The following is a 27,909-nucleotide window of genomic DNA, read 5'->3' on the forward strand; positions in this document are numbered from 1 at the left end:
TATAACAATATACCCTTTGAAACTAGTGTGCAATCGAATGTTCATAATTTTCTAGAGCACTGTGTAAACTGAGCTTAAAATATAAAAATCTGTCCACTCATGTGCACAGTCACTGTTAGTGACGCATCTCTGGTAGTAGGTGATGCTTTGCACGTACTCCACTATGCACCAGTTTCCTGCATAAAACAGGAAAATATAATGCTGGGAGCTTTAAACGAAATATACTCTAATAATATTTCAGCTAACGTCAATGTCATGCCATAAACAGCCTTGAATTTAAAAAAATAATTTTTAGTCAATTAATTAAAAGTTCCGCATCCTTGTCGAAGGCGGAGTTTCGATGGTTGAAAACGTGCCAATCTTATTAGCGTGCCGCGTGAGGCGCGTCTGACCAATCAGAGCACGAGAAACGCGCTGGCGCTTCCTCATGCCCTACATTTACAAGGGCGCGAGAGCAGCAGGCTCACGCTTTCTCTGCTTTCTGCACCACGGTCAGCTCTCGACTGTCTTTGCGCTGGCTAGGCCAAATACGGTAAGATGAATATAGGGCGTATGTTGTAGCTTTGATATTTTAGCAGTTAATAGTATATGTCATTAAAAATAAGATGTGCTAAATCAGTGGTCGTGATGTTCGACTGAGTTATGCAATGCTGATGAAGGTGATGCTGTCCAGCGGTGACGTCCTCTAGAATCTGAGTGTACGACTACTATTATCTAATAATTTTAACATTGCAACATTTATGTCACGCAGAGTTGTTTTTAAGAAGAGATGCATATGTTCTCGTGAGCGAAATACGTTTATTAAAAAATGTAAAATAAAATAAAATAAACGTTTAGCGTACAAAGTAATTGGTCTTAAGTTACAGCTGCTGTACACGGCATTTTGTCAGCAAATTTTGTCAGGTTTGAGACCTGATATTGGAAAGACCTGTAATCGGAGACTTTGCTGTTATTTATTTTTTAGCTTTTAAATGTTGCAAATAGATTTAGTCTAGACTGAATTAACTATATTTGATTGTCAATGTGACACATTTAATGTGGTCATCACAGATGTAAAATTAAAATATTTTAGTTGAAGCTAATTTTCATGTAATTCTCAATAGAAGTCTTTTAAAATTGAGAGCAACGCATTCTCTGTCCACTGCAGTCACTTGTTCCTGTCTGTCTGAGTTAACCCAACCCACTTGTTGTGGCCAGTGGGAAGTTTCCACAGACATTTAAGGCTACAGGATTTTCCATTGGTCCAGATTAAGTGTGTGTGATTTATTATTTTTATTTATTTATTATATATATATTTTTATATACATGTTAGCACATAATGTTGACAGGGCAGGAAATGGTGATGATAAGGAAATGGGTCTTGTGATATCCATGGGAAAGTTTTTTTTTTTTTTTTTTTGTGAAATTTATGTTTTTTTTATATGAGCAAATAAAATAAATAATTATAATAATCCTTTGTTTTATTACACAAAAGCTTCAGAAAAAAAAATATTTTTAAGAATAAGTAAGTAATTAATTCATATGACTGATGAATAAATCCTCTACAGACACCTTGACACCCACTTCTTTTTTTGGTAGTTCAGTGCTCCTGTAAAAAACAATAATACTTATAAGATAATAATAATTATTATTATTATAATTTTTATGAATTCTACTAATAAGAACAATATAAAAAACACTGAGGATTAATAAGTTGCTGGGTTCATGAATATTAATCAGGTTGTGTGCATTCGCTTGAACTGATTCGCTGAAATCAAAACAGGGATGATGATAGGTGAGCGCCAGCCAATGAAATTGCACATTAGCTCCGCCCACTATGGGAGAAAGCGGCAGTTCTTAAAAGCTGAAGAATTCCAAAGGAACTGTGTTAGTTTGATTGAATCAATTGTAAATGAGCTTGAAAAATTAAATGTCCAATATCGGTTGATTCAGATAAAATAAAATCAGTTCCTCATGTTTTTGTTCTTTTTTTTTTTTTTACGTTTTTTTTCAGAAACTGCAAAATGTCCATCCTGAAGATCCATGCTCGTGAAATCTTTGACTCCCGTGGAAACCCCACTGTGGAGGTTGATCTCTACACCAAGAAAGGTATGTAATGCTTTAAAAAATTACCTTAAAATATAATTGTTTTTCTTTGTAATATTTACTTCAAATGTTTTTTAATACAAAAAATTATCACATTACATGTATGCTGATTTGATTATTCTTTCAGGAAGTTTAATCCATTTTGTAATGAGCTAGCAAATAAAAAATGGGACCATTTCAGAGATAAAAAGCATCATTCATCACCACTGTCTCTTCAACCGCAGAACAGTCTATTACAAGTTCAACATCAATACAAAGCGACAATAATTGACATTGTATGTGGTGTTATTGGGGTGTACAGTCCTGAATGCTGTGCCAGTTTCATATGGGTGAGCTTCTGAGCTGCTCTCTTCCTATTCAGACCCTCATGTCGGTGTCCAATAGCTCAGAGTCGACGTATCAGGTTGGTAGGTGATTATAAATAGCCGAAGTAGCACATACTGTACCAGTTGGACTGCATTGCTACAGTATGGTAGTTTGCACATGAACACAGAAAGTAATTAATAAGTACCGTATTTTCCGTATTTTCCGGACTATAAGTCACACTTTTTTTCATAGTTTAGCCGGTACTGCGACTTATAGTCAGGTGCGACTTATTTATCAAAATTAATTTGACATGAACCAAGGGAAATGAACTAAGAGACATGAACCAAGAGAAAACATTACCTTGTACAGCCGCGAGAGGGCGCTCTATGCTGCTCAGTGCTCCTGTAGTCTACACTTGATATCATAGAGCGCCCTCTTGCGGCTGTAGACAGTAATGCTTTCTCTTGGTTCTTGGTTCTAAATAAATGCGACTTATAGTCCAGTGCGACTTATATATGTTTTTTTCCTCGTCATGACGTATTTTTGGACTGATGCAACTTATACTCAGGTGCGACTTATAGTTCGAAAAATACGGTAATACGTTTGTGGTTAGTTTTATATACAGATATATATATAAATAATTTTTTAAAATAAATAAATAATTTTAACCAAGACGTAATAAATTAAATGACAATAAAGACTTTTTTGATGCTTTTAAAATAATAATATTTAAAAGGTTTTTTTTTTTTTTTTTATTCATCCAAAAATCCAGAACAAATGTATCACAGTTTCCACAAAAATATTAAGCAGCTAAACTGTTGAAAAGATTTCTGACAGTTCAGCTTTGCCATCACAGGAATTAATTAATTTTTTTAATAAATTAAAATAGAAAACAGTTATTTAAAATGAAATAGTATTCCATAATATTAATGTTTTACTGTATTTTTGATCAAATAAAAACAGCTTTTGTGAGCATAGGAGACTTGTTTTTAAAAAAACATGAAAAATATGTAATTCATCCAAAACATCTGAATGTTAGTGTACAACATTTAGACTTTTTGCCCCATTGCGTCTCATATTAGTGTTTTGCTCATTTGCAACAATGTATAAAAGGAAATACTTGATTTGGTAACTTTCCTTTTTGTCTAATGCCCTACACACAAATGTATCACAAGGCATTGCCTTGACCACAAACACATGCCCGGAACTTTAATTATGTTTAGTGAATGACCATTTTGAAAGATTGAGGCTGGCAAGAGAACTGCACTCAGTTCGCCTATTCAGTAGGTTTGGATACTCTACCATTGCTTGGAAGAAATTATTGGTTAGGTACAGACTAGGGTTGTAACGGTACGTGTATTCGTACCGGACCGTTTCGGTACAGGGCTTTCGGTACGGTGCACGTGTGTACCGAATGACCAAATGCAATATTTTGTTTGCGGAACATAAGTACATTTTCGTGTTTCCAAACAAACATATTAAGTGGTGGAAGTCTCCGCGTTCAGCGCAAATCCCGCTCTGCAGCTGATTCTAAGGCCTGTGACACACTGGCTGCGTGGCATGAGCGTGGCATTTCTGCTGCGTGTCAGTTGCGTGACGGCTGCTTCGCGTTTTCTGTGTCTTTACCCCTCTTTCACACCGCAAGCATGAGCGGCGCGCAAGCAGCGCATATTTTTTTCGGCGTCCATGTTAATCAATGAGTGCATTCACACCGGGAGCAGGAGCAGCGCGTGAGCGTCAAGCAGGAGCGTCTCGTGAACAGCAGTGCAGCGGGGGTTTCGGCATCCGGTCTATTTTTGCTGTGCTGCTCACGCTCCATTAAAGTGAAAGCACACTTTTGATGGACAATAAATGTGATTTAACACAAAACGTGCTCAAAATGCACAGAATAAGCATGTCAAGAGTTTTAACAACAATGCCAATGTCTAGTGTTTTCACAATTATGCCAGAAAAGAAAATTAAGTATAACATATATGTATTTACCCATTTAAACTTTTTAATTAATCGTTTTGGGTGAAAGAATGGTGTATTGTTATAAAAACAAATGTTGAAAGGATTATACCCATTGTTTGAAATGGTTATACGGTCTGCCGAACACGCTTTGCAGCCGCTGCTGTGATTCTGTACTTATACGCTTCCAGTGTGAATACTTGCGAGAGTCTGCTGCTGTAGGTGACATAGAGGGAGGCCGCCGACAGACCAGGCTCTTGTCTTCACGACAACAATATCTATACTTAATGTTGAGCATAACTATAAAGCCTACTGATAAAGGACACACTGCAATATGCCAGTGTGTCATCGGCCTAAGGTTTTCAGAAGGCATCACGTGAGTGTGAACATCACTACAACTAGGAAAAAACGACTGTAATTCAAACGCAGCTCCCGTCACATTTTAAACAGACCTTTGCTCTTAATTCTGATCGGTCCAACGCAATAACGAAATCTGAGCAGGTCTAAAAACTGAAACTGTTGATGCTGCACTTTACACTTTGGAAAAGTTATATATATTTTTTAAATATGAGCAGGCCTACAAGCTGGGATTGGTAGTGTTGCACTGTAATCATAGTTATTTATTTATATTTTTCATTATATTTTATTATATGATATTGGTTTGAGACTTAAAGTATTTTATTTAGTGGAGAACTTTGCAGCAGTATTTTATTTCTTATTCTTTTTTTATTTTATATTTTATTAAAAAGTATTAAAAAATTGAATATGCATGTGCAGATTTGCCACACTCGGTGAGTTGAAATGTGCCATCATGTAGTCCACGTGTGCCAGTCTCAATCAGGGGGTGTCCCTCTCAGTTGGTTACATCATAAGAGGAAACCCCCTTAATGTCACTTCCTAAATTGAGTTTAGGTGATAAAAAATGCCTTGAGGTACCATGCTTATCAATTAAAATCAATCAAATTTTAATTTTTTTTTTTTTTAAAGATATTATATACTATATATTGACATGTAGTCTGATGCTGGTCTGCCGAGATTATATACATTAAGCCCTTTCACACATACAGACTTTTCCGGAAAATTACCGGTAAATTGCCGTAAAGAGATCATGTGTGAACAGGATCTTTTCAAAAATACCGGTAAATTCGTTCCGGCAATTTACCGGTATGAGAATTTGTAAAATTACCAGTAAATTGCCGGAATTCTGCTGTGTGTGAATGCAGAAGGAAAATTACCGGTATGAGCACGTACGAGTTCAGAACGCAGTGACGTAAGACGTCTACTCCGGGCCAATCATAACAATGTGACGCATTCGCGCACTGTTTAAGAAAATAAAATAAATGTCATCCAACTGAAGCGACAGTGAAATTAAAGCGCTTCTCCTTATCCGGGCGGATGAAGAAATTTTTCGTCATCTGAGAGAAACTGTTAGTGATGCAGTAACGTATGATAAAATAACTGTTAACTGTCTCCGAGAGCAATGCATTCACAGGACAAAGTCAGGTCATCAATAAACTGAAAACATTGTGTCTTAATATCTAAAAAAAAATAAAAAAATAAACGACCATCACAAACGAAGAAGTAGTGGAAGTATTTCTTGTTCCTATTATGACTTTTGTCAATCTATTTGGGGGTCCTGCTACTCCACAAACCCTGTAGCTCTAAACCAGTGGATCTCAAAAAATAATAATAACTTTAAGTTTTACAACTTATTTTAGTTTTTACATAGGGAAAAACACATAGGGTACAAACGAGAAGTCGGAGCAGTGGAGAAGAGTGCTGGACATTCGGCATCAACTTTCGGTTTGCCCCGCAACTCACTTGAGGATGTTCAGCCCATCTTTTTTCCCAATTCTCCCAAAACAGCTTCTACTACTGTTTCAGCTATTAAAATAGTTCAGTTTTGTATGTTTGGAGCATTTTTTGATCGTTAAACAGGCCTATAAGTTTTGTTTTAAAGCGGCCAGCACAGAGAGAGAGTTTACATCAGGGTTTGAAATGACTTGGGACTCTTGGGGGATCTCCTAAAATTTTATTAATTAGCAAACAAATGTATGATCAAAAAAGAGAGAGGTAATCGAAGCCCTCACCCCGCTGCAAATATCTAGATACTTACATCCCTGTCCCAATGAAATTCTGAAAAACTATCCATCACTTCTTCTTGCTTTACTACTCCTTCCAATACTTGCATATATAAATGCAATAGAACAAAATACATGTGAAATAAAGCAGTGCTTTTGGTTTTTCAGGTAAATTAACTGTATTAAGTAACAGAAATCGAATAATCAAATGTAAAATAACACTACATTCAATGTATACATTAAATATGATTCATATAATTAATACAGTTCATCTTTAGCTACAAAAGTGTATTTTCTTTTTCTCTTTTGTTGTTTGATTAACTTTGGTGACACAAACAGCTGCAGGTATATTGGGTTGCTGTCCCTTTAAGACGAATGCATGTATCTAATACCGCGAATAATGACACGCATCCGCTTTCTTTCTCTGACTGCGTTCACAGGGAAACTCGTTGAGACGGGCACTTTGACTTCTTTTTTCGAACAAATCGTTCATTTTTTTTTTTTTCGTTCAATCACCGATAAGAAAGACAAAGGAATTCGGTGTTCACGAACTTCTGTCTGCGACTGTGTGGCTCTGTGCACCGACAGACAGACCCGTCTACATTTGGATGTTTAACATCAATATATAGCCTACAGAAACAGCAAAGACAACATCGGCAGTATTGACGGCAAAATAGACTACAGCATATTTCGTTCTGTATTGACAGGAAGTTTTTTAAAGCAGAATTTGATGCAGTTGCAGATATCATAGAGAGTAAAAGAAACACTAGGCAGGAGGCGCCGAAAAGCGCGCTGTTTTTGCATCCCTGATATCTACAATTTCCCCCAACAACAGCCATGTTATCACATAAGCACAATTTACACTTGAAAAAAAGTCGGTGATCTTTCCTTTTCCTCTTTTTTTTCTCTCCATGTGCAGGATGCTAAATTTAAGAAAAATAATATTAGCTTCCTAGATTGCTTACCAAGCTCTCATGTGCAGTCATGCTCAAATCACATTCACATTAATCAACTCACCGACTTGAATTAAGTCCTGGTTATCTTTCGTAATCACTGACTGGACAAGTAACGTTAGGTTGTTAAGCTAGCTTTGAATAACTAGTCTAGCTGCTAGGTCTGCTGTTAGCTGGCAGATCTTGACTTCATACACAAGTTACACAGCTAGCAAGAAACGTTGACAAATGTACTCTTCTACATTACACTGGGTATCTAGTTAATGCAACTTTTGATATAGGAACTCGAACTCCTAATATCTTACTATAAGCAATTATGGAGCTATAAACACAATCGAAGCACTTACAGGATTTTCATTCAGGATTTCACTCTTTATGATGTCTCTTTTTGCCGCGTTCATCTAGTACGTGTCTGCGGGAGCATCACAACAATCTGTGACGCTGTATAGGAACTCACTTGGCTAATAGCTGCACTGATTGCTGCCTCGCGCTAGGAAATCAAATAATTACCGTTATAAATACAAAACGTCACTAAAACCTAAAATTTTCACAATAATTTTTAATGTTAAAATTTATTTGTCGGGGCTAATAAGCCTAATGACTTATGGAGGGTCCGGGACCCCCCCAGACCCCCCTCATTTCGAACCCTGGTTTACATAGCCTATGTTTAATCAGTTTAGCCTTCTCAAATCATCACGAATTGTCTAAAATAAAATCTAAAGATATAAAACAGTTCAAGCATGTAACGATGTTTTAACGTTAAACCCAGATACGCGCTATATAGAATATTTTGTGGGGAGAGTGCAAGATAAAGCACGCTTTTTTTGGGACTTATAGGTGCCAGCGCGATAATAATATAAAATAAAGAAATATAAAATAAAGAAAACAAAAAATGCTTTCTGCCATTTCGTCTTGAACAGGAGAGCTTACAAAAATAAACCGAAACTCAATAAATACATGCCTCACAGACATGATAAATATATCTATAGAAAGCTTTAAATTACTACTTAATGAAATAATAAAAACAAACAAACAAACAAAAATCTCAATACAATTATAATCCGTACAGAAGGCACGTCTAATGAGGAGATGATGAGTCAGGCAACTTCATCCTTTGCACACAGACTCAGAAAACACTAGTTTATTAGTAAATAATTCAAATATATTTTTACTATTTCCCTCTGTCACATTCATGGTAATTACTTTTTCCGGTGCTTTGCGACATCTTTTGAACTCAATTTGAATGCAGAACTGTTTATCTGCACTGACAGACTATTTGATATAAATTTGCATCAGCATAGGCTACATTTTCTGCAATGTCGCGCGTCTTACAGACTGCAATTTACATTTGCAACTTCATTGTGCTATTAATCCTTTCAAGCCAATTTTCAATAAATTGATCAGCTCCCGACAGCATCGGGTGTTTTATTAATGGTGAGTATAATTATTTAAACCAGTCGTCTATTACGATGTCTCCATAACAAAAGCAGTTGCATGAATACTAAAGGTTGAAACAAAAATGAAACCAACAAAAATACTGAACACGTATTACCCTCCATGTTTAAAAATACAAGCACAGCTGTTAAGAGGTTAATGACGTCACATAATTTACCGGTATTTTGGAATGGATGTGTGAATGGCGCTTTTCCGGAAAAAAGATGGAATGTTGTTGACTGTGTGAACAGCGCATTTTTGAATTTACCGGTAAAGTCGTTCTGGTAATTTTACGGCAATTTACTGCTATTACTGTGTGAAAGAGGCTAATGGTAATCTCTTCTGCAGTGAGGAGGTGTGTCCTATGATTCATTATATGGTAGCCCAGCTGTGATTGGGTCTAGCAGGAAATTCTGGAAACAGATTTCTGTAAAATTAGCAGGGTTGTTTGTACATATTTATAACCATTCACAGGTTTCCATGTATTCATTGTTCCACAGGTCTCTTCAGAGCTGCAGTGCCCAGTGGCGCTTCTACTGGCATCTATGAAGCCCTTGAACTCCGTGACAATGACAAGACACGTTATCTGGGCAAAGGTTTGTATTTCAGATATTAAGTTTGTCAAATTAATATATCAAAGCATCACTATTCTTTTTGAGATATTAAAGTTTCAAATTGTTTAAGCATTTTATATATTATTGCCTGACAAATCTAATCAAGTGAAATGTATTGTTTTAGACAAAAATATACACTACTAATCAAATTTTTGGGTTTTGTAAGAATTATTATTATTTTTTTTTTATTAAAACTTTTATTTGAAAAAAGACACATTAAATGGTTTAAAAAGTGACAGGAAAGACATTATATATGTATGTAATTTTTAAAAACTTTCTTTTAATCAAAGAATCTTGAAGAAATGTTTTGTGAGCATATGAACATTAGAATGATTTCTGAAGGATCATGTGACACTGAAGACTGGAGTAATGATGCTGAAAATACAGTTTTGCCTTCTCTAGAGTAATTTACATTTTATTTCCCTTCCTTCCTTACATTTTATATTCCTTTTGAATCATGCTTTTAATGTTTTAAAATATACATAATTTTGAATGTATATTTCATATATCATCATAACTTTATTTTTAAATATTAATTGCTTTATTTTATATGTGAAATCCATAATTTCATCATTATTTTTTCCCCCTATGGTATCCATTTGAACTGCAGAGTTCTTTTCTCCTCTCATCCTCTCTTTCTTCTGCCATCTTTTCTCGTCTGTCAGGGGTGAAAAGAGCTGTTAAATATGTAAATGAGTTCTTGGCCCCTGCTTTGTGTAATCAGGTAAATTAGCGTGTGTATTAACTGAAGTGAGGAACTTAACCCCTTTTGAAATAGCACAGAAGCAGCATGAGTCTTTGGGTTAGCTTTGACGACTAACCATAGCAGGTATTTGTAGATGATCACAGATGTTCTCATTGACAATAAAGCACTCATGTGCTCTGTGATCATCTAGTCATGTCTGCTCTGCATGTTCACCCACTCCTTGGCCTGGATCAGTGATGGTCTGCTTGTGTCCTTGCAGGTGTCTCAAAAGCTGTTGAGCATATCAATAAATCAATTGCACCTGCTCTGGTTAGCCAGGTAGGAATATTTGTTCTTTGACTAACATGATAATGTATACTGTTGTTGAGTTGTGGTTATTCATAATATACAAGAGAGGTACTGAAAGATTATTTGAGAGAATTAGATAAGTCTGGGACCATTATTTGAAGTGGTAAGTGTCTTGTTGTGAATATTAACTAACATTTGAATTAAAATGAGCATTTTGTCATTTCTAAAGACTCCCCCCCCCTAATCTCACAGTGCTGTGAATGCTATAACGTTGCATTTGTTCTATGCAAAATGAGGTTTTGTGAATATCATTCTCCTTGAAAAATGATTGATAGCGTCAGTAATCAGTCTTTTGTGCTTAAACAGAACGTGTCAGTCTTGGAGCAGGAGAAGATCGATGAGCTGATGCTTGATATGGATGGCACTGAAAACAAGTGTAAGCATATTAATATGATGAAGTGTTTTGTTATAGTTACAATTCCTTGAGTTGCCATAACAGAATTTATTCACTGTATGAAAGCGTAATTGATCACAGCTCTTCATACTGGTTTGTAAAGACTGAAATATGCACTCATTATTTTAATGAATGTGCTCACTTGAATCCACAGCAAAGTTCGGTGCTAATGCCATCCTGGGTGTTTCCCTGGCTGTGTGCAAGGCTGGTGCTGCAGAGAAGGGCGTCCCACTCTACCGCCACATCGCAGACCTCGCTGGCAACCCAGAAGTCATTCTCCCCGTCCCTGTACGTGCTCACAATAATAAACAGAATAATCATCAGTCTTTACTGCTATGTATTAAAGCGTTTGGACTGGTTTCCATCCACCTATTTAATGCAAATTTTGGGATATCACATAAAAATGAACACGTTTACTCAATCAATTCTGTATATAATGTAAATATAAAATGTATATCTTAAAAGTCATGTGACTTAGCCCTGATAAAGTCACGTGACAGAATTCATCAAGAGCATTTTGTCTGCACAGTTTTATTTGGTAGTAAGTTAACACTTTTTTTAATTAAATTTAACATGGATGAAAGTTTAAAATTTTTTTTATTACATTCTAAGTATTATAAATACCAGCTAATATGGTGCATACTTACATTTGGTCTAGAATAAATGCCCCATTACATAAACCATAAACATTACTGAAGGATGCAAACTATGGCACACTATAAATAGACTGTCTGTTTTCAAAGGCCTTCAATGTTATCAACGGCGGCTCCCACGCCGGCAACAAGCTGGCCATGCAGGAGTTCATGATCCTGCCTGTCGGTGCCAGCAACTTTAAAGAGGCCATGCGCATTGGTGCTGAAGTTTATCACAACCTGAAGAATGTCATTAAGCAGAAGTACGGCCAAGATGCCACCAATGTGGGCGATGAAGGTGGCTTCGCTCCCAACATCCTTGAGAACAAAGAAGGTGAGAGTCTGGAGTTTCATGAAAACAGGCCTAGATCTAGATCTGCCTCCGTTTTATGGAGCAGATTTTTAAGAATGTAAATACTACAGAATTAGTCACTGTAAATATAAATTATATTCACGGGAAAACATACTTTGGGAATTAAATGAAAACAATCCGTTTGATTTTAGAAATGATATACATTTAGAACCAAATACATTTTTTGCCAAAGCAAACAAGTATAGATAAGCACTATACAGTACAATATGTCATAAGATAAACAGATTGGAGATAGTGTAGACGCTTGGGGTAACTCGAGGAGTCAGATTATGGTTATCTTGATTATAGATAAGTGAGTTTACAAACATGACCTTTGAACAACAAAATGTTTGAGTTACTATGAATTATTACCTAAACTTCAAAACTAATTTCCATCGAACAACAAATGGTTTTCATTTTAACATCTGGTGAATTGGTGTAATTGAATTGAGCCTAGTGAAGTTCTGCAGCTGTGGCTCACTCTCTAGGGAATTCTGGGAATGCGCATGACCTCTGTGCTGCCTGCGAATCACAGTCATAACATCTGCCCATTTGCAGATGTATTGGGCATTTGGCTTGAAATGCTTTTGGGAAGTTAACATTCTACAGACTACACTGAATGTTTGTATATTTAAAACTGCATGTGAGGATAAGACTTACAGTAGTGTAAAAAGAATTCACGTGAAACCTAAAACATATACTTTACCTTATACTTTAATATACATTTTAACCTAAAATCTTTGTTGATTTAAAAAAAAAAAAAAAAAAAGTTATGCATCAACTACTTATCTTTTTCAGCTCTGGAGCTGCTGAAGAGTGCCATTAGCAAAGCCGGCTACACCGACAAGATTGTGATCGGCATGGATGTGGCTGCCTCTGAGTTCTACAAGGGTGGCAAGTACGACCTGGACTTCAAATCACCTGATGACCCCAGCCGTTATATCAGCCCCGACCAGCTGGCTGACATCTACAAGAGCTTTGTCAAGGATTATCCTGGTCAGTGTCCCTGATCTTTAGTGTTACTGTGTGTGAGTATGTGATACTCTACTGTGATCCTCAGATGGCCAGTCACAACTGCTTAGTGCTAAGGTAGACAAGTTATGTGAAAAATAAACATGAAACAAATTCAGTTAATAATAATAGCTATTTGTTAACAAAGGATCATAGTGCATTAACTTATGTTAAACCTTTTTGTAAAGTGTTACCAAAAACACATTTTCCTTATCTAAGTGTGTTTACCCAAACACAAATTCTTCCCTCATGGGTTGGGTATCTTTAGATCACCTAAAAAAAGACCAGTAGTGAATGAAACCCTGTTGTGGGGGTGAGAGTCTTAACAGGGGTGATTTAACCCCCTTGAGGCCGGTCATCGGTTCATTAGATATCTATAGAATACATTATATATAAATAAACCCTAGTGCATTAACCGTGGTATATTTATTAATCTCTTAATAAAAAAAAAAACATTGCAGGTACACTATTGTTCAAAATTTTGAGGCCGGTACCTATTTTTCAGCAACAACATTTTATACTTTTTTTTTTATTATTACATTTATATACTTTTATTTAGCAACATTTATAATGTTACAAAAGATTGCTGTTCTTTTGGAAAATCTGTTCATCAGAGAGTCCTTGAAAAATGTCTCACAGTTTAATAAACACTGAAAATAATAAGAAATGTTTCTTGAGCAGCAAAACAGCATATTAGAATGATTTCTGAAGGATCATGTGACACTCAAGACTGGAGTAATGACCACCACAGAATATATTCAAATAGATAAGTCATTTTAATTGTCATAATATTTTACAGTATTACTGTTTTTACTGTATGTTTGATTAAAATAAATGCGTGATTTTTCAAAATCATTCCAAACTTTTGAGCAGTAGTTTACTCCAACAGTTTAATAATGTCAGCTGTTAACATTAGATCTGACCCTGACCCTAATTCCAGTATCAGTAAAATTTCACAGTGCAAGACAACATAAACTAATCTGCAATTATATAAATATTATCAAATTAAAAAACAGTGACGTTAAAGTATTTATCATATGCTATCAGAACAATGCTCAGTGAAATTAACATTTCACAGATCTGTTCAGCAGCATTTAAATGAAAACCTAAAAAAAAAAAAAAAAAACTTCCAAATCAATGATATGTGCATTAATACTTCACCAGGTGGATACTTAAAGGTGCTGTATGTAAGTTTTTGACTCTACTAATGCATAAAGAAACCATCATATGTTTGCAGATATTTAAGAAGTTAACATACTTGTTTATCTGAAAAACAATGCTACAGTCAGATATTTTCTTTAGAAAATGTGCATTCAGGGCCGGAATGTCGATCTTTGTTTTGGTTTGTGAAACCCACTGCCAGTTTACACAATTGTATTTCGTCACCCCGGGTTGCCAGTTGACAGAAAACACAGATGTCATCAATCTGGCAACCTGCATATGCCTCAAGTCTGAGGAGGAAGAGCCAGGTGGAAAAAAAAACCCTCTGCAGTATTTTGAATTTGGACTGCAATACCTAGTTCAATCCTACATACAGCACCTTTAAACTCCAGCTCAAATCAATAAAGTTTTATCTTTTGCTTCTCAGTGGTCTCCATTGAGGATCCATTTGACCAGGATGACTGGGAAGCCTGGAGCAACTTCACTGCCAGCACTAACATCCAGGTGGTGGGTGATGACCTCACTGTGACCAACCCCAAGCGCATCGCTAAAGCCGTGTCTGACAAGGCCTGCAACTGCCTGCTGCTCAAAGTCAACCAGATCGGATCCGTCACCGAGTCCCTTCAGGCGTATGTATTGCTGATGTCTCACACTAGGGGCATGGGTTTTTTTCTACAGGAACTAACTAAAATTCAGGTTCATGTGGTTTTTTATGTAATGTGTTTTGTGTCTGTTTTCCTTTTTTAGCTGTAAGATGGCCCAGTCTAATGGATGGGGTGTGATGGTCAGTCACCGTTCTGGGGAGACAGAGGACACCTTTATCGCTGACCTTGTGGTCGGACTCTGCACTGGCCAGGTTCAAAGCTTACCAAGCATCATATTATCTAAGGTTGACCAATGCTGTGTAGGGAATTACAAAGTATATTGTCTTTTTTTTCCTCTCAGATCAAGACTGGTGCTCCCTGCCGGTCTGAGCGCCTGGCCAAGTACAATCAGCTGCTGAGGTGAGCGCTTGCATTTCTAAATCATTACATTCTTAAACAAGCTCTCTGTCTGGAATACTTGATTCTGATTGGTCAGTTGTTGGATCATGCAATCAAATTTTGCACAATTTTGCATAACAACTGTACACTATATTTGACTACTGTCTCTAGCAACCAAATGCTCACTCATTGCCCTCAACTGTCATTCTTCTCACATAAAATGCACTACAGTTTAAAAGGCTGAGGTCAGAATTTTTTATAATAAATCAATATTCAACAAGGATACATTAAATAGATCAAAAGTGCCATTTACTGTATAATGTTACAAAAGATTTCTATTTCAAATTAATTCAGTTGTTTTAAACATTATTCACTCTTTCCACAAAAATATTACTTGGTTGGCACACTGTTTTCAGCATTAATAATAATAAGAAATGTTAATTGAGCAGCAAATCATCATATTAGAATGATTTCTGAAGGATCATGTGACAATGAAGACTGGAGAAATATTTAACAATACAAAATTTTTGATGTATCAAATAATTTGTGAGCATTAGAGACTTAAATAAAATCCTACTAAACTTAAATTTTTACATGGTATTGTAAGTTCGGCTCATTAGTGTTTTGTGCTCATTTATTTACTGAAGCTCCATTCAAGATGCAACATTTTTTTTTCTGCATTGTTTCTTATTACTAATCATCAACACTCTGATTTTGGCATTGTTTGACTTCTGCAGGATTGAGGAGGAGCTTGGTGACAAGGCTCGTTTTGCTGGCAAGAACTTCAGGAAGCCCATCTGAAGCGGCAACCCATCATCAGTCTTAGTGTGATCATTGTGCTTACTCTCCCACACATAACGCCAGCTCCTGTAGAATGGAGACTAGATGGAAACAGTGAATTCAAAGGTCCAGATCTACAGTCAGTGGCACAGAACACTGCTCTCCGTGACAGCCCCTGTCCCCATGCCCATCTATGCTTTAGTATCCAAATAGCATCAGTCTTTTAATTGTGTCTATTGTGTTGTGTGAGAGATCTTTGTTTAGATGCTTGTGAGTTGTAGTGATTCTGGTGCTCCACTGAGTATTTTAGCATAGAGCTAAAGCTGTTCACACTGTGCTGCCATGTGCAGCATGAGGATGTGCATTGTGTTGCTTTTGAGAAGTGTTAGTTCTATATGCGTGGCATAATAAATAAATAAATTATCCCTATCAAAATGGAAGAGTGTGGGTGAAGTTTATATATATATATATTAATCTAAGTGTTAATTATTATTGATGACATTAATATTACAATATAATTAAATACCAAAAAATATGAAAATATTTTTATTATATATATATATATATTTCGATTTTTTAATTATATATACACACCATAAAAAATAGTCAAATTAAATAGTTGACTACATTTTTTGATTTTTGTTTTTATGCACTTACGTTATTAGTTCATACAGTAAAACATCAATTATCCATTTATTCAGATAAAGAAAGTGAACTAAAAAGCCCTTTCAAATATATTAGTAGAGGGTGGAGGTAATCTAATGGTTATGGAGTTGGGCTGGGTAAGGCTACAGTCAGATGGCAGAAATCATTCTCTGGCTTTCAGGGAGACCATATCTGCAATTTAGTGTCTGCTGGGTCCTCCTGCACAGAAAGCATTTCTGACAGTCAATCGGGTAACTTTTGAGCTCTTCAGCTAAAACTAAAATCCCTGTTGATTTGGGTTTGACAGAACAGGTCAGAACCTGAAGTGGCACTCAAACAAGAGTATGAGTTCCAGGTGACCTGGTTACTGCTCAGTCATGGAAAAGCTAGAAAAGTCAAGGAATTGAATCAAATAAATAAAAAGAAGAAAAAAGAGGACAACAGTTGCCCTTAGTGTAAACTCTCAAAACGTAATCTGTTGGTCACAAACAGCTTGAATAATAATGGAAATTACTATAATCTGAAAATGTTATGGAAAAAAGCCATGGAAATAAATCGAAAGATCTTACATGAACCTTAATCTTAAGACTTAGAGCACACTTATTACAAGTATTCAAAATCAAAAATAAAATGTAAACATTTAGAAGTATTATGTGGAAATTTTGTCTATGCCAAAAAATCCCTGTTTATTCCAAAATTCATTACAGAAGCCTGAGAAAGACTTTTACTTGTACATCGATCTTTAACAACGTCATTAAATTGGTTTTAATTCTATACCCATAATGAGCAAACAGGATATGACTGTAATATGAGACAAACGCTGGAGCATGAAAGACAGAAGCGCCACCCAGTGGTTAAATCAGTCATAGTTCCGCGTAATCAGTATGATGCAGTCTACAGTCTGACAGACATGGATTTTAGTTCTTTAGTGCTCAGATTTGCCATCTCCTGTTTTCACGAGTAATTCATTTTGTCCTCAAGCGATTCTTTTATCGCGGTATATATGTATACTTACATGTTTTGAGAAAGAATATCGTGATTTATTCAACACTGCCCTCTGTCGTTGTTTTAGTGTAATGCACAATCTTGGCTAGTATCATACTATTGGGCTTTTCTTGGCTGCATGTACCACGTGCCAAAACTGACTTGTTAAAGCAAACATTTTACTGATTAAGCAACTGTTTCAGTACAGTTCTGTCATCATTTCATGGTCATAGTATTTTTTTCCATACTGTGAAAGTCAATGGATTTAGTAACCAACATTCTTCAAAATATCTTCTTTTGTGTTCAGCAGAAGAAGGAAACTCGTACAGATTTGGATAAGATAGAGGGTGAGTAAATGATGACAAAATTTTCATTTTTGGGTGAACTATGCCTTTAAGCATTTTCTTTTATAGAAACACTATAAAATAGCTACATTTAATAATAAATATTTTGATGTAATATTTCAGTGCATAAAAATATACAAATTTACCAGCAACAAGGTTGATTAGCTAATTCATATTCAGTTTTGATACACTACATATTTGCAAAAAAGGAAAGTTTTTTATTATTATTATTTTTTAATCTGGAATGATGAAAGAACATCATGGCTTTGAATTTAAATGCATTATGATCATTAGGGCTTATAATGTTATGTGTTTATGATGTATTAATCGAATAATTCTCATCTGCATAGTATGTGCACTTGCATACATATTTCCTTCAGGTTTTTCGTTGCCATCAGTGTTCCTTTGGGAGCATGAATCCACTCACGATTCGATAACAATCAAATCTCAATGTGCTTTATTGTCTCCGGTAATCCTGATTATATTTCACTCCTCAAAGCTCCCACAACCCACTAACCCACTTCATTCAGTGTCATCAGTCCTTTAGATAAAAAAAAATATATATATATATATATAAATATATATATATATATATATATATATATATATATATATATATATATATATACACACATAGGGAATTTGCCAGATTAAAGGTGCCATTAAACCTGTGATGTACATTATACCTTGACACACAGTATGTAAGGGATTACTAATAGCAGAGTATCAGATGAGCTGCCAAGACAAGGTAGCACTGCAGTGGAAATGAGATTCAGGCCATCTGTCTTATGCTGGCATGAATGATCGAGGTATGGTATTCTGTATCAAAAGCTTGCATATTTCAAATGACAAAGGGAAGGGGAGGTGTCCTGTTTCTTTTTCTTGCACAGAACCTGTCTCGTAACCGCACTTGTACGTTTGGCTTTGTCTCTCTGATTACAGACACCTCCTGAATCCACTTTCCTTCCTCGACATCTCCCGCTGAAATCAATCACGGCGCGCTCCTTCTCCTCCAATCAAGACCCTCGGACAAAAATTCTCTCTCTTCCCCCATTTTTATTGTTCGTTCAGCCTGTCATGTCACAATAGAATAACAAGCCATCCGTTTCCCACACAATATCTTGGCGTGAGCCTCTTGATACCTTTATCATAATGAGAGGAGAAAACAGCCAGCTGTGATCATTATACCGTAACACAAAACAGTTAGACTTCAGTCTGTTTTTTTTTTCTTTTCTCCAACACTATGATGCCAAAGTGTGTCCATTTATCATTTTCCCCAGCTTCCTTTTCTTTGTTAGACAATGCTGCACTTGTAATATATCAAAAATGGTTTTCAATAAATGGCTTTATATAGTATGTAATTGTAAATGGCTTTGCTGGTATATTTTTGATGTGTTGACTAAATAAATTATATATTTTTTCTTTGTATATACTTGTTTAATTATAATACTAGATTCTAAGTATTATAAAAAAAATAATTGGTCTGTTGACTTAACTAAATAAAAAAAGTTTAAGTATTTATATATAAAGCTTAAAAATAAATAACTATAATTGTTAAAGTATAATTATTATTGATTAAATCGCTCGATGTTACGATGTATCTGCAGATGGCCGAAGGAATCACTAAATGAATCAAAATGTATTTTATACTCAGCTCAACTTATTCTAAATAGTGAAATCTAATTCCTCACCATTATCGTTTACATATCTTTCTTTTCTTTGCATTTCAGTTCAGTTTGAATGCTAATAGAGAATGAGATAAGATCTGGATCCAGTTTATTTCTCTTGAATGTGTGTACTGTAAAAAATGCAAAACAGCAACACATTTTCACCTAACGTCTATAAAAATGCAAAACAGGATTGTGTCAGTTATTCCAAAGCACCATTGATTGTTAAATCCACCAAGTGACTGTACATATTAAAAATACACATGGCTACTGATAAAAATGTTAAATGTAAACCGATATGATATTGTTTTGTGTGATTACATCCATGACAGAACAGCAGAAGGTTAAGTAGAGCATTCAGGGCTCAGCGGTCATGTTCAATGACCCACTGCTGAATGAATCCTCTGGGACTGACTTAACCAGGAGAGGGAGAAACACGAAGTGTGGAAGACTACTGTATAAACCAATCATGTCCACAGCAGGGAGCCGCACACTGTATGTGCTCCTTGGCTAGGTGTTTAAAGCTTGAGAATCCTGCAAATACAAGGTCATGATGCTCATAGATAGAAGTGAACAGATTTATGCTTTTGAAATGTGATTTAATGCATCTGAAAACATAGCTATGTACGTGAAGAGGAACATAGCGTACTTACAACTGGTGTTTTTAGGGCTGAAATGATTAGACGACAACGTAGACAATAAAAAATTGTCAACAAAAATGTTTTTTGTTTAGTAGTCGTTTGATCTTGTTTGACCTAATGTTTGCAATAATGCAGTTTGACCAGTGTGGCGCTGTAGTGCAAGACTATAATTCAGCTCTCCTGATGCAATTCAAGAAAAGAAAACACAGTGCTTCAGATCAGAGTAAATGCAGCTGAACCTGAAGCTGCTAAGCAGTGTTTGGATGAATATGTAAATATATGTTGCACGCTTTCCTCCCAATAATGATATAAACACAACAAAAACTGACAGTGGTGAGAAAGCAGCAGTTAAGAAAGCATCTGATTACAGCGATGTGGATGTTTGCATGAGCTCTGCAGTTCAGTACTCCAGTAAAGTCCAGTAACGTCCCATCTGTTTTATATACTATTTATTTAATAGATAGCCTTAAATCAAGCAGCTTTAGAGTATTATTATACATAATAATAATTATACATAACAAAGAAATAGTTATTGTCACTTTCAGTTAGCATTACAACTTGATTTTCTGTTATAAAGCAGCTATCCAGTGTTGAGCTAGCTAATAATAAAATATTAATATTGGGGGGAAAATATTTCATTAAAATTTTATTTTGGTTTGCAGAGATCAAAGCTTGATAAAAGTACATCAGTGGAGGAGAAAATATAATGTGATGGACAGCTATTTGCATTTGTTGGAACAATAATCCTCAAAGCTATCAGATTTGTAGACATTAAATAAATAATTTAATTCAAATAATCTGTAGCACATTAACCTGGCTCACTCAACTTAAACTAACTTAAACAAAAAAAAAACAATAACAACAACAACAACAAAAACAGTTCCAGCCCAAATGGCTGCTCATGCATGAGGCACTGAAAAAGCACCAATAAAAGATTTCCTTTTGGTGCATGTTTAGATTTGATTAAAATTAGAGAACAATGCAATTAAACGGATTAAAAATCCGAATCTCTTATGTGAATTAAAATTCCCCTCACTACCATCGTACTAGCACTGTTAGACTGTCCTACATACCCAAAACTACTCGCACACATACACGCGCGTTTTTAAATCACAAAATAACCAACCCGATTGGTCAGCTTCTTACTCTCTGTTCGCGTTCAACCAATCGCAGCACACGACACTGGAAAGTGGGCAGAGCGTTTTCACGTGCATGTTATTCTTCTCGCAGGAAGAGCGGCTTTCAAGCGAGGGGGAGAAAAGAGAGAGAGAAAGATAACACTGTGTCCCAACACTGACCCGTTACCAACACTTCTCACCACCATAAATATTGATAAGTGACAACCATATCATTAATATCGGTGTGCCAGAGGTGTAAAACGACTCTAAAACACTTGAGGCGGCACATGACTCTTCTCCGCTACCTGGTGCTCAGTTACAACATCTCAAAACACAAAATCTCTGATGTTGTAAAGAAAGATTTCAGGTAAGTTCCGACTTTATCCGTCTTTTCGGCTGTACGGAAGATGATCGGATTATTTTCTGGCTCGAGTAATTAGCTCCGTTTGTTAATTAACGTTACAGCCGCTGTGAACTGTCGTTGAGGAGGTGTTATGCTTTATTAAAACAAGAGACATTAGCTAGCGGGCTAGCATCATCATCCTCATCTTCAGAGTGTGTGTGTGTGCGCCAACGATCACAGTGATCATCTCTCTTTTATTCATGAGCTGATATAATCATAACACCGCGACATTAAGTCATTCGAAGGCCAGTAACTTAAACCCGGTCATATGGGTTATAAAAGTGTTGGGATAGGTTTGAACTTGATAGTTTGACTCGTGTTTTATTATGTCTTGCACCCGAGTCACGAGCGCTTTGTTGGCAATGCGTGCTTCTTCACTGTTCAGTTTTTAATTTCTCTTAGCCTTTTATGTTGAATCTGCTGAGATCGTGTCATTGCAAGATTTATGAGGTCACCCAGAAGCATCAGTCTCGCCTGTCTTGTGATTTCTAAATCAAGCCTGGTTTCTTGACCACATAGTTTTATTGTCAAATGTGTCCTGAGAGGTCATGTGACCGTGTTTACACACCATGTTTGTTTAGTGTCTGGCTTGTCAGACGTGTGCTTTGAAAGATCAATCTCCCGTTTTTATAGTGCTTGTCATGGAGGTTCAGAATGGCATTTGTATGTGTAGTTTGTTGCTAAAACTGGTTATCTAAACAGTTTTCAAAATGATACTAATTTGTTCTTTGACTGATTTAAAAGAGATGAATAGATGAAAACGCAAATGAAGTATACTGACCGTGAAGATTGAAGATGTAAACAGGTGGTTGGCACCGATTGCATTTCTATTATGTGTTGTGACTGTTACTTTGTATGTTTGCAGAAACACAGTGGAGATGATTTGATTGATGCACACTAAAGGGAATAATCCAAAAATGAAAATTTGCTCATCCTTGGGTCACACAATACTTGGAGAAATGTAGCATTACATCACTTGCTCACCAGTGGATCCTCTGTAGTGAATGGGTGCCGTCAGAATGAGAGTTCAAACAGCTGAAAAAAAAATCACAATAATCCACAAATAGCCTAATTCACACGACTCCAGTCCATCAATTAATGTCTTGTGAAGGGGAAAGCTCTTCATTTGTAAGAATCAAATCCATTATTAAGATGTTTTTATCAATGGTACGGATTTTTAAAAAAAAATTCCACAGGAAGTAGCATTATTATGCGTTATGGAATGATATTTTAGGAGGAAGCTACGTTTGGAAGATAAAACACTGTAATGATGGATTTATTACAAACATGATGGGGTGGAATTGTGTTGATTACTTGTGGATTACTGTAATGTTTTTATCAGCTGTTTGAACTCTCATTCTAATGGCACCCATTCACTACAGAGGACCCACTGGTGAGCAAGTGATGTGATGCTAAATATCTCCAAATCTCCAAACAATATGCATATATATACACACCATATGCATCGCAATATATCTATAATGGTGTATAAAAACAAGCTTTTTGCTTCAGCAGTTGTGGTCCTAAGAAACAAGAATCTAAGTAACTGTTATAATGTTTATTTGTATTACTATTTAATGTAAGATGTGTGATACTGGTTTGTAAGCTGTGTAGCGTGATTATGATGATAGTGTTTTAACATTTAATTCTTTAGTTTACACATGGGGAATCAATAAACCAGCTAATTAATCAAATGTGAACACTTAATTGGAAATATACTGAATTAGATCATAATCGTGCATTGTTTTTTTGTCCATTCAGCATGCTGTAAACACAGGTTGAATTGTACAACCACCTGCCACTGTGTTGCACTAAGACCAAATGGCATTCTCAACAGCTTGTGATTGGAATTGGCAGAAGAGTGTTTTTTGTGGTCATTTTTATCCAGTGTGATTGATAATCCCCCATAAAGTGCTCAGCCAATCTGTTTTGTTTTCCTAAATAGATTTAATGTGTAAAACCGTTATTTCATGCTTCCTGACTGGCTAGTATACATGGCTTTTTGTGCTTGTCAGGGCTCAATAAGGAATGGCCCACTGGACCAAGGCCAGTGCAAGCAGGTTTCAGGCCAGTTTACAGAACAGCCTCTTGCCCTTTTGGACCAGTGTTTTGTTGCAAATGAATTTACACCTACTGAGCTTTTACAACCATGTTAATGCTTTGCAAACTGGTTTTCTGTGTTGTACAAGTTCTTCTATAGTGTCACTGAGATAGCGTTGTCTAGATGGTTGAGAAAGTTTTGCTGAAATTGCAAAAATGACTTCTGATAATCTTAAAAGCATCAAAACAGTGCTGTAAAACATTACTGTTTTCATTGTATATTATTGTTTTCTAGCAAAAATGTCAGTGAATCGATTTACAATTTACTGTAGTTTCTTATTTAAAATCTATTAAAAACAATAATAATGCTGATATTTTATGTAATTATTATATGAATGTTATTTCTACCTAATACAAAAAATACGAATGCAAGTCGAATGCAAATGTTCTTTTGTAAAGTTCTAATTTTTTTTAAAATGCATATTAAAATATATAAAATAGTTTGTAATATTATGTTCTATATAATTTTATTATAATGTATTATTTCTAGTAAATACAAAAATACTACAAAAATGAAAATTGGAGATTCATTTGTGGTGTGGTCTTGCTCTACAGATGCAATTGAGACGTAATTGCCAATTTAATTATTTTGCAGGCTTGCGACATTAAGTGACATTCTCCTCACAAATAGACTTCTCTTTTAATCACAGTGGCTTAGCTTTATGGTTGCTCCATTCAGCACTCCATTTCTTGCAGGCTGAAAGAAAGTAAAATACAATCAAACAGGCTGGGATTATCACATGAGCATTTGGTCATACACAGTCCTTAACTGATGTCACCCATTTAACATAAACATGATGCCTTTTAATGAAGAATTTATAACACTAGCCACGTTTCCACTGGCGAGCTTAAACCGGGCGTGCTAGTGCGTGCCAGGGCCAGACGCGTTTCCACTGTCACTTCCGGGGCTTGATCGTGCCTTGCCGGGGCTTCCTCGGGGCCAACGGCCAGGTTTTATGGCCCGACGAAAACCTTGGGCCAAAGCGGGCCAGCTGGGGCTAGAGGAGGGGTTATGAACAAAGGCGGAGTTTCTCCGCGTCTGGAGAGCGTCAGCACTTCAGATCATTACAGAAAGATAACAGCTATATAACGTTTGCATTGAAGACTTTTTAAAATCAGTTGAGTTCAAAAATCACTCTTACTCAGCAGCGAGTGTTTAAAATAACTTGATCCGATGTAGATTATAATCACTAAACAAGGCAGAAATCTTTATAAGCGATGTAAAAGATTATGCACGCTAAACATTAATAATGTTACCATAGTAAACATGGTAAATGGAACCAGGAGAGATCAGACGTCAGCTTCTTATTCTCTATCACAATTGTGTATTTATTTAACATATTTTATCTGTCATAAGTCTCGTCTCGAGAGTTTAGCTCCACATAGCATATATCATCAAAATATAATAATGATTTTTGTTCGGGAGCTTTTATAAAAATAGAGAGCGTCTGCGCTGCGGATCAATTCAGAAAGTTAACAGCTTTAACACCAGCATTAAACAATTTTAAATCAGTTGAGCTCAAAACTCACTTTCAGTCAGCAGCGAGTGTTTGAAAAAAGTTGATCCGATGTGGATTATAATCACCTAAACAAGGCAGAAATATTTTAAGCAATGTAAAAGACTATGTAACTATGACCACTTGAAGAAATCAGACGTCAGCTTCTTATTCTCTATCACAATCGTGTAATTATTTAGTAACTTATATTATCTGTCACAAGCCTCGTCTTGAGAGTTTAGCTCACGTTGCCTATCATAAAAAATATAATAATGTTTTTGTTCGGGAGCTTTTATAAAAATAGAGATATTATCATTAAGACATGACAAAGACCGTGACCAAGTAAAATCAAAACGACCGAAAAAAAGTGCCCACCGAGCCTGCCTGGAATTGAGTCTTTTGGCAGTTCTAATGTACTCTAAATTCTTGTGATCGGTCCAAACAATGAAAGGTACCCCTGACCCTTCCAACCAGTGACGCCACTCCTCTAAAGCTAATTTGACGGACAACAATTCTCTGTTACCAATGTCATAATTAGGAGATAAACGATGTGAGAAAAACGCGCAGGGATGCATCTTATCGTCCGAGGCAGCACGTTGGGAAATAACTGCTCCTACCCCCACCTCTGATGCGTCAACCTCCACCACGAACTGCCGTGTGGGATCAGGAGCTACAAGGATGGGAGCCAAAACGAAGCGGCTCTTGAGGTTGGTAAATGCAGTTTCGGCTGCATCCGACCACCTGAACGGAGTACTGGGGGAGGTCAAGGCCGTCAGAGGTGAGACTAGTTGGCTGAAATTACGAATGAAACGTCGATAAAAATTGGCGAATCCCAGAAACCTTACGGTAGGGCCTTACGGGAATCTGGAGCTGGCCAATCTATCACAGCCTTAACCTTGTCAGGATCCATACGTATTCCCTCGGACGAGACGATATACCCTAGGAAGGGGACAGACTGTGCATGGAATACGCATTTCTCCGCCTTGACAAAAAGCCCATTCTCGAGTAACCTCTGGAGCACTCGTCTGACGTGTTGAACATGTTCCTGGAGAGATGAAGAAAAAAATCAGTATGTCATCCAGGTAAACATATATAAACTGATCTACCATGTCTCTCAACACGTCATTAACGAGTGCTTGGAAAACCCCCTAGAGAAAGTTCCCTCTAGGGGTGTTAAAGGCGGTTTTCCATTCATCCCCCTTCCTGATGCGGACCAAATGATAAGCGTTACGTAAATCCAATTTTGTGAATACGGATGCTCCCTGTAACCTCTCGAAAGGTGAAGACATCAACGGTAACAGATAGGTGTTCTTTATCGTGATGTTGTTCAGCTCTCGGTAGTCAATACAGGGTCACAGAGAACCATCCTTCTTACCCACAAAAAAGAATCCCGCCCCCGCAGGAGAAGAGGAAGGGCGGATGAACCTCGATGCCAAGGAATCAGAAATGTATTTCTCCATGGCCTCCCTCTCCGGAATAGAAAGAGAGTAAAGCTTGCCTTTAGGCGGAGACTTACCTGGCACTAAATCTATAGCACAGTCGTAGGGATGATGCGGAGGAAGAGAAGCAGCACGGGACTTACTGAACACCTCTTTCACGTCCAAGTACTCTGTGGGCACGTTTGATAACACCATGGTCTCTTTCTGAAATACAGAAACAGGCACAACAGGACAAGCAGAAACCAGACAAGACTCATGACAACTTTCACTCCACAAGGTGACTGTGTTGGAACCCCAATCCACTCGTGGACTATGTTTGATTAACCAGGGGTGACCTAAAACAATGGGAGCTACAGGGGAGTCCATGAGGTAAACTGATCTACCATGTCTCTCAACACGTCATTAACGAGTGCTTGGAAAACCCCTTAGAGAAAGTTCCCGTCTAGCGGTGACATGGATGGGATGAGACACAGGAAGGACTCGAAGGTTCAAGTGACGTGCAAGGAGAGAGTCAATGAATTTACCTTCGGCCCCAGAGTCTAGAAGGGCGTGACAGTCGTGAGTGTGGTTCTCCCACCGCAGTTTCACCGGAAGGAGAGTCGATAATGTGGTTGAGGACTTCCTGGCGGAGATCCCACCCGATAGTAGCCTCAAACTTACTACTGGACTGGCTCTTTTTACCGGGCAGGAATGGATGGAATGCTCCGAGCCACCACAATATAAGCATAGTCCTTGGGACCTCCACCGCTCTCTCTCCTTCCGGGAAAGCCGAGCTCTACTCACCTGCATGGGTTCGTGATCGTCGACGGGACCGACCATGTTCTCTCGACTCGAGTGGCCCCTTTCCGGAGAAACGTAATGGCGTGAAGGATAGGTGGCGGATTGCCAGGTCGATTAGGCCGTTGAACGTTGGGGGCAGCTCGAGGAGGTAGATCTCCTTCTGAACACGGTCGGCCAGCCCATGCAGGAATCGATCTCACTGCGCTGCCTCGTTCCACTGGCACGTGGCCGCCATGGTGCGGAACTGAATGGAATAGTCCGCCACCGATGATTCTCCTTGTTTGTCCCGAGAGCTGGTGAGCGGCCTCCCTGCCGGCCACAGCTCGATCAAACACCCGTCTCATCTCTTCGGAGAGGGCGTGGAACGAGGCGCAACACGGATGTTGATTCTCCCACACCGCCATCCCCCATAAGGCGGCCCTGCCAGAGAGTAGGGTAAGAGCAAACGCAACCTTGGACTCCTCTGTCGCGAAGGTGCAGGGCTGCAATGCAAAATGCATGG

The 27,909-nt window shown here is 37.1% G+C and overlaps 2 protein-coding genes across 4 annotated transcripts in view; both read left to right on the forward strand.

The window, feature by feature from the left end:
- The first annotated feature begins 391 nt into the window (after positions 1-391).
- LOC132128931 (alpha-enolase) lies at positions 392-16,225 on the forward strand. Of its 2 annotated transcripts, none has more exons than XM_059540338.1 (12): positions 392-532; positions 1,994-2,088; positions 9,310-9,405; positions 10,389-10,447; positions 10,784-10,853; positions 11,026-11,159; positions 11,615-11,837; positions 12,654-12,851; positions 14,455-14,656; positions 14,775-14,883; positions 14,973-15,031; positions 15,748-16,225. In XM_059540338.1, exons 2-12 carry the CDS (start codon positions 2,004-2,006, stop codon positions 15,809-15,811), a joined length of 1,299 nt encoding a protein of 432 aa, XP_059396321.1. In that variant the 5' UTR covers positions 392-532; positions 1,994-2,003; the 3' UTR covers positions 15,812-16,225. The 2 variants fall into 2 exon arrangements, with proteins under 2 accessions (XP_059396321.1, XP_059396320.1); XM_059540337.1 differs by lacking the exon at positions 10,389-10,447 and adding an exon at positions 10,089-10,147 and having other exon boundaries at positions 414-532.
- A 5,093-nt stretch (positions 16,226-21,318) lies between these two features.
- The window catches only part of LOC132128969 (arginine-glutamic acid dipeptide repeats protein-like), a 176,654-nt gene continuing 170,063 nt past the window's right edge, over positions 21,319-27,909 (forward strand). For both annotated transcript variants that reach the window (XM_059540385.1, XM_059540386.1), the window contains exon 1: positions 21,319-21,556. The gene's annotated coding sequence lies outside the window, so the exon portion shown is untranslated. The remainder of the gene's footprint in view (positions 21,557-27,909) is intronic.

This window comes from Carassius carassius, chromosome 46 (assembly GCF_963082965.1).
Source record: "Carassius carassius chromosome 46, fCarCar2.1, whole genome shotgun sequence".
Lineage (NCBI taxonomy): Eukaryota > Metazoa > Chordata > Actinopteri > Cypriniformes > Cyprinidae > Carassius > Carassius carassius.

Coding starts and splice junctions, on each gene's coding strand:
- LOC132128931 (XM_059540338.1), top strand. CDS start 2,004: ATGTCCATCCTGAAGATCCATGCTCGTGAAATCTTTGACTCCCGTGGA. Junction 2,089..9,309: donor TGATCTCTACACCAAGAAAG/GTATGTAATGCT, acceptor ATTGTTCCACAG/GTCTCTTCAGAGCTGCAGTG. Junction 10,448..10,783: donor CACCTGCTCTGGTTAGCCAG/GTAGGAATATTT, acceptor GTGCTTAAACAG/AACGTGTCAGTCTTGGAGCA.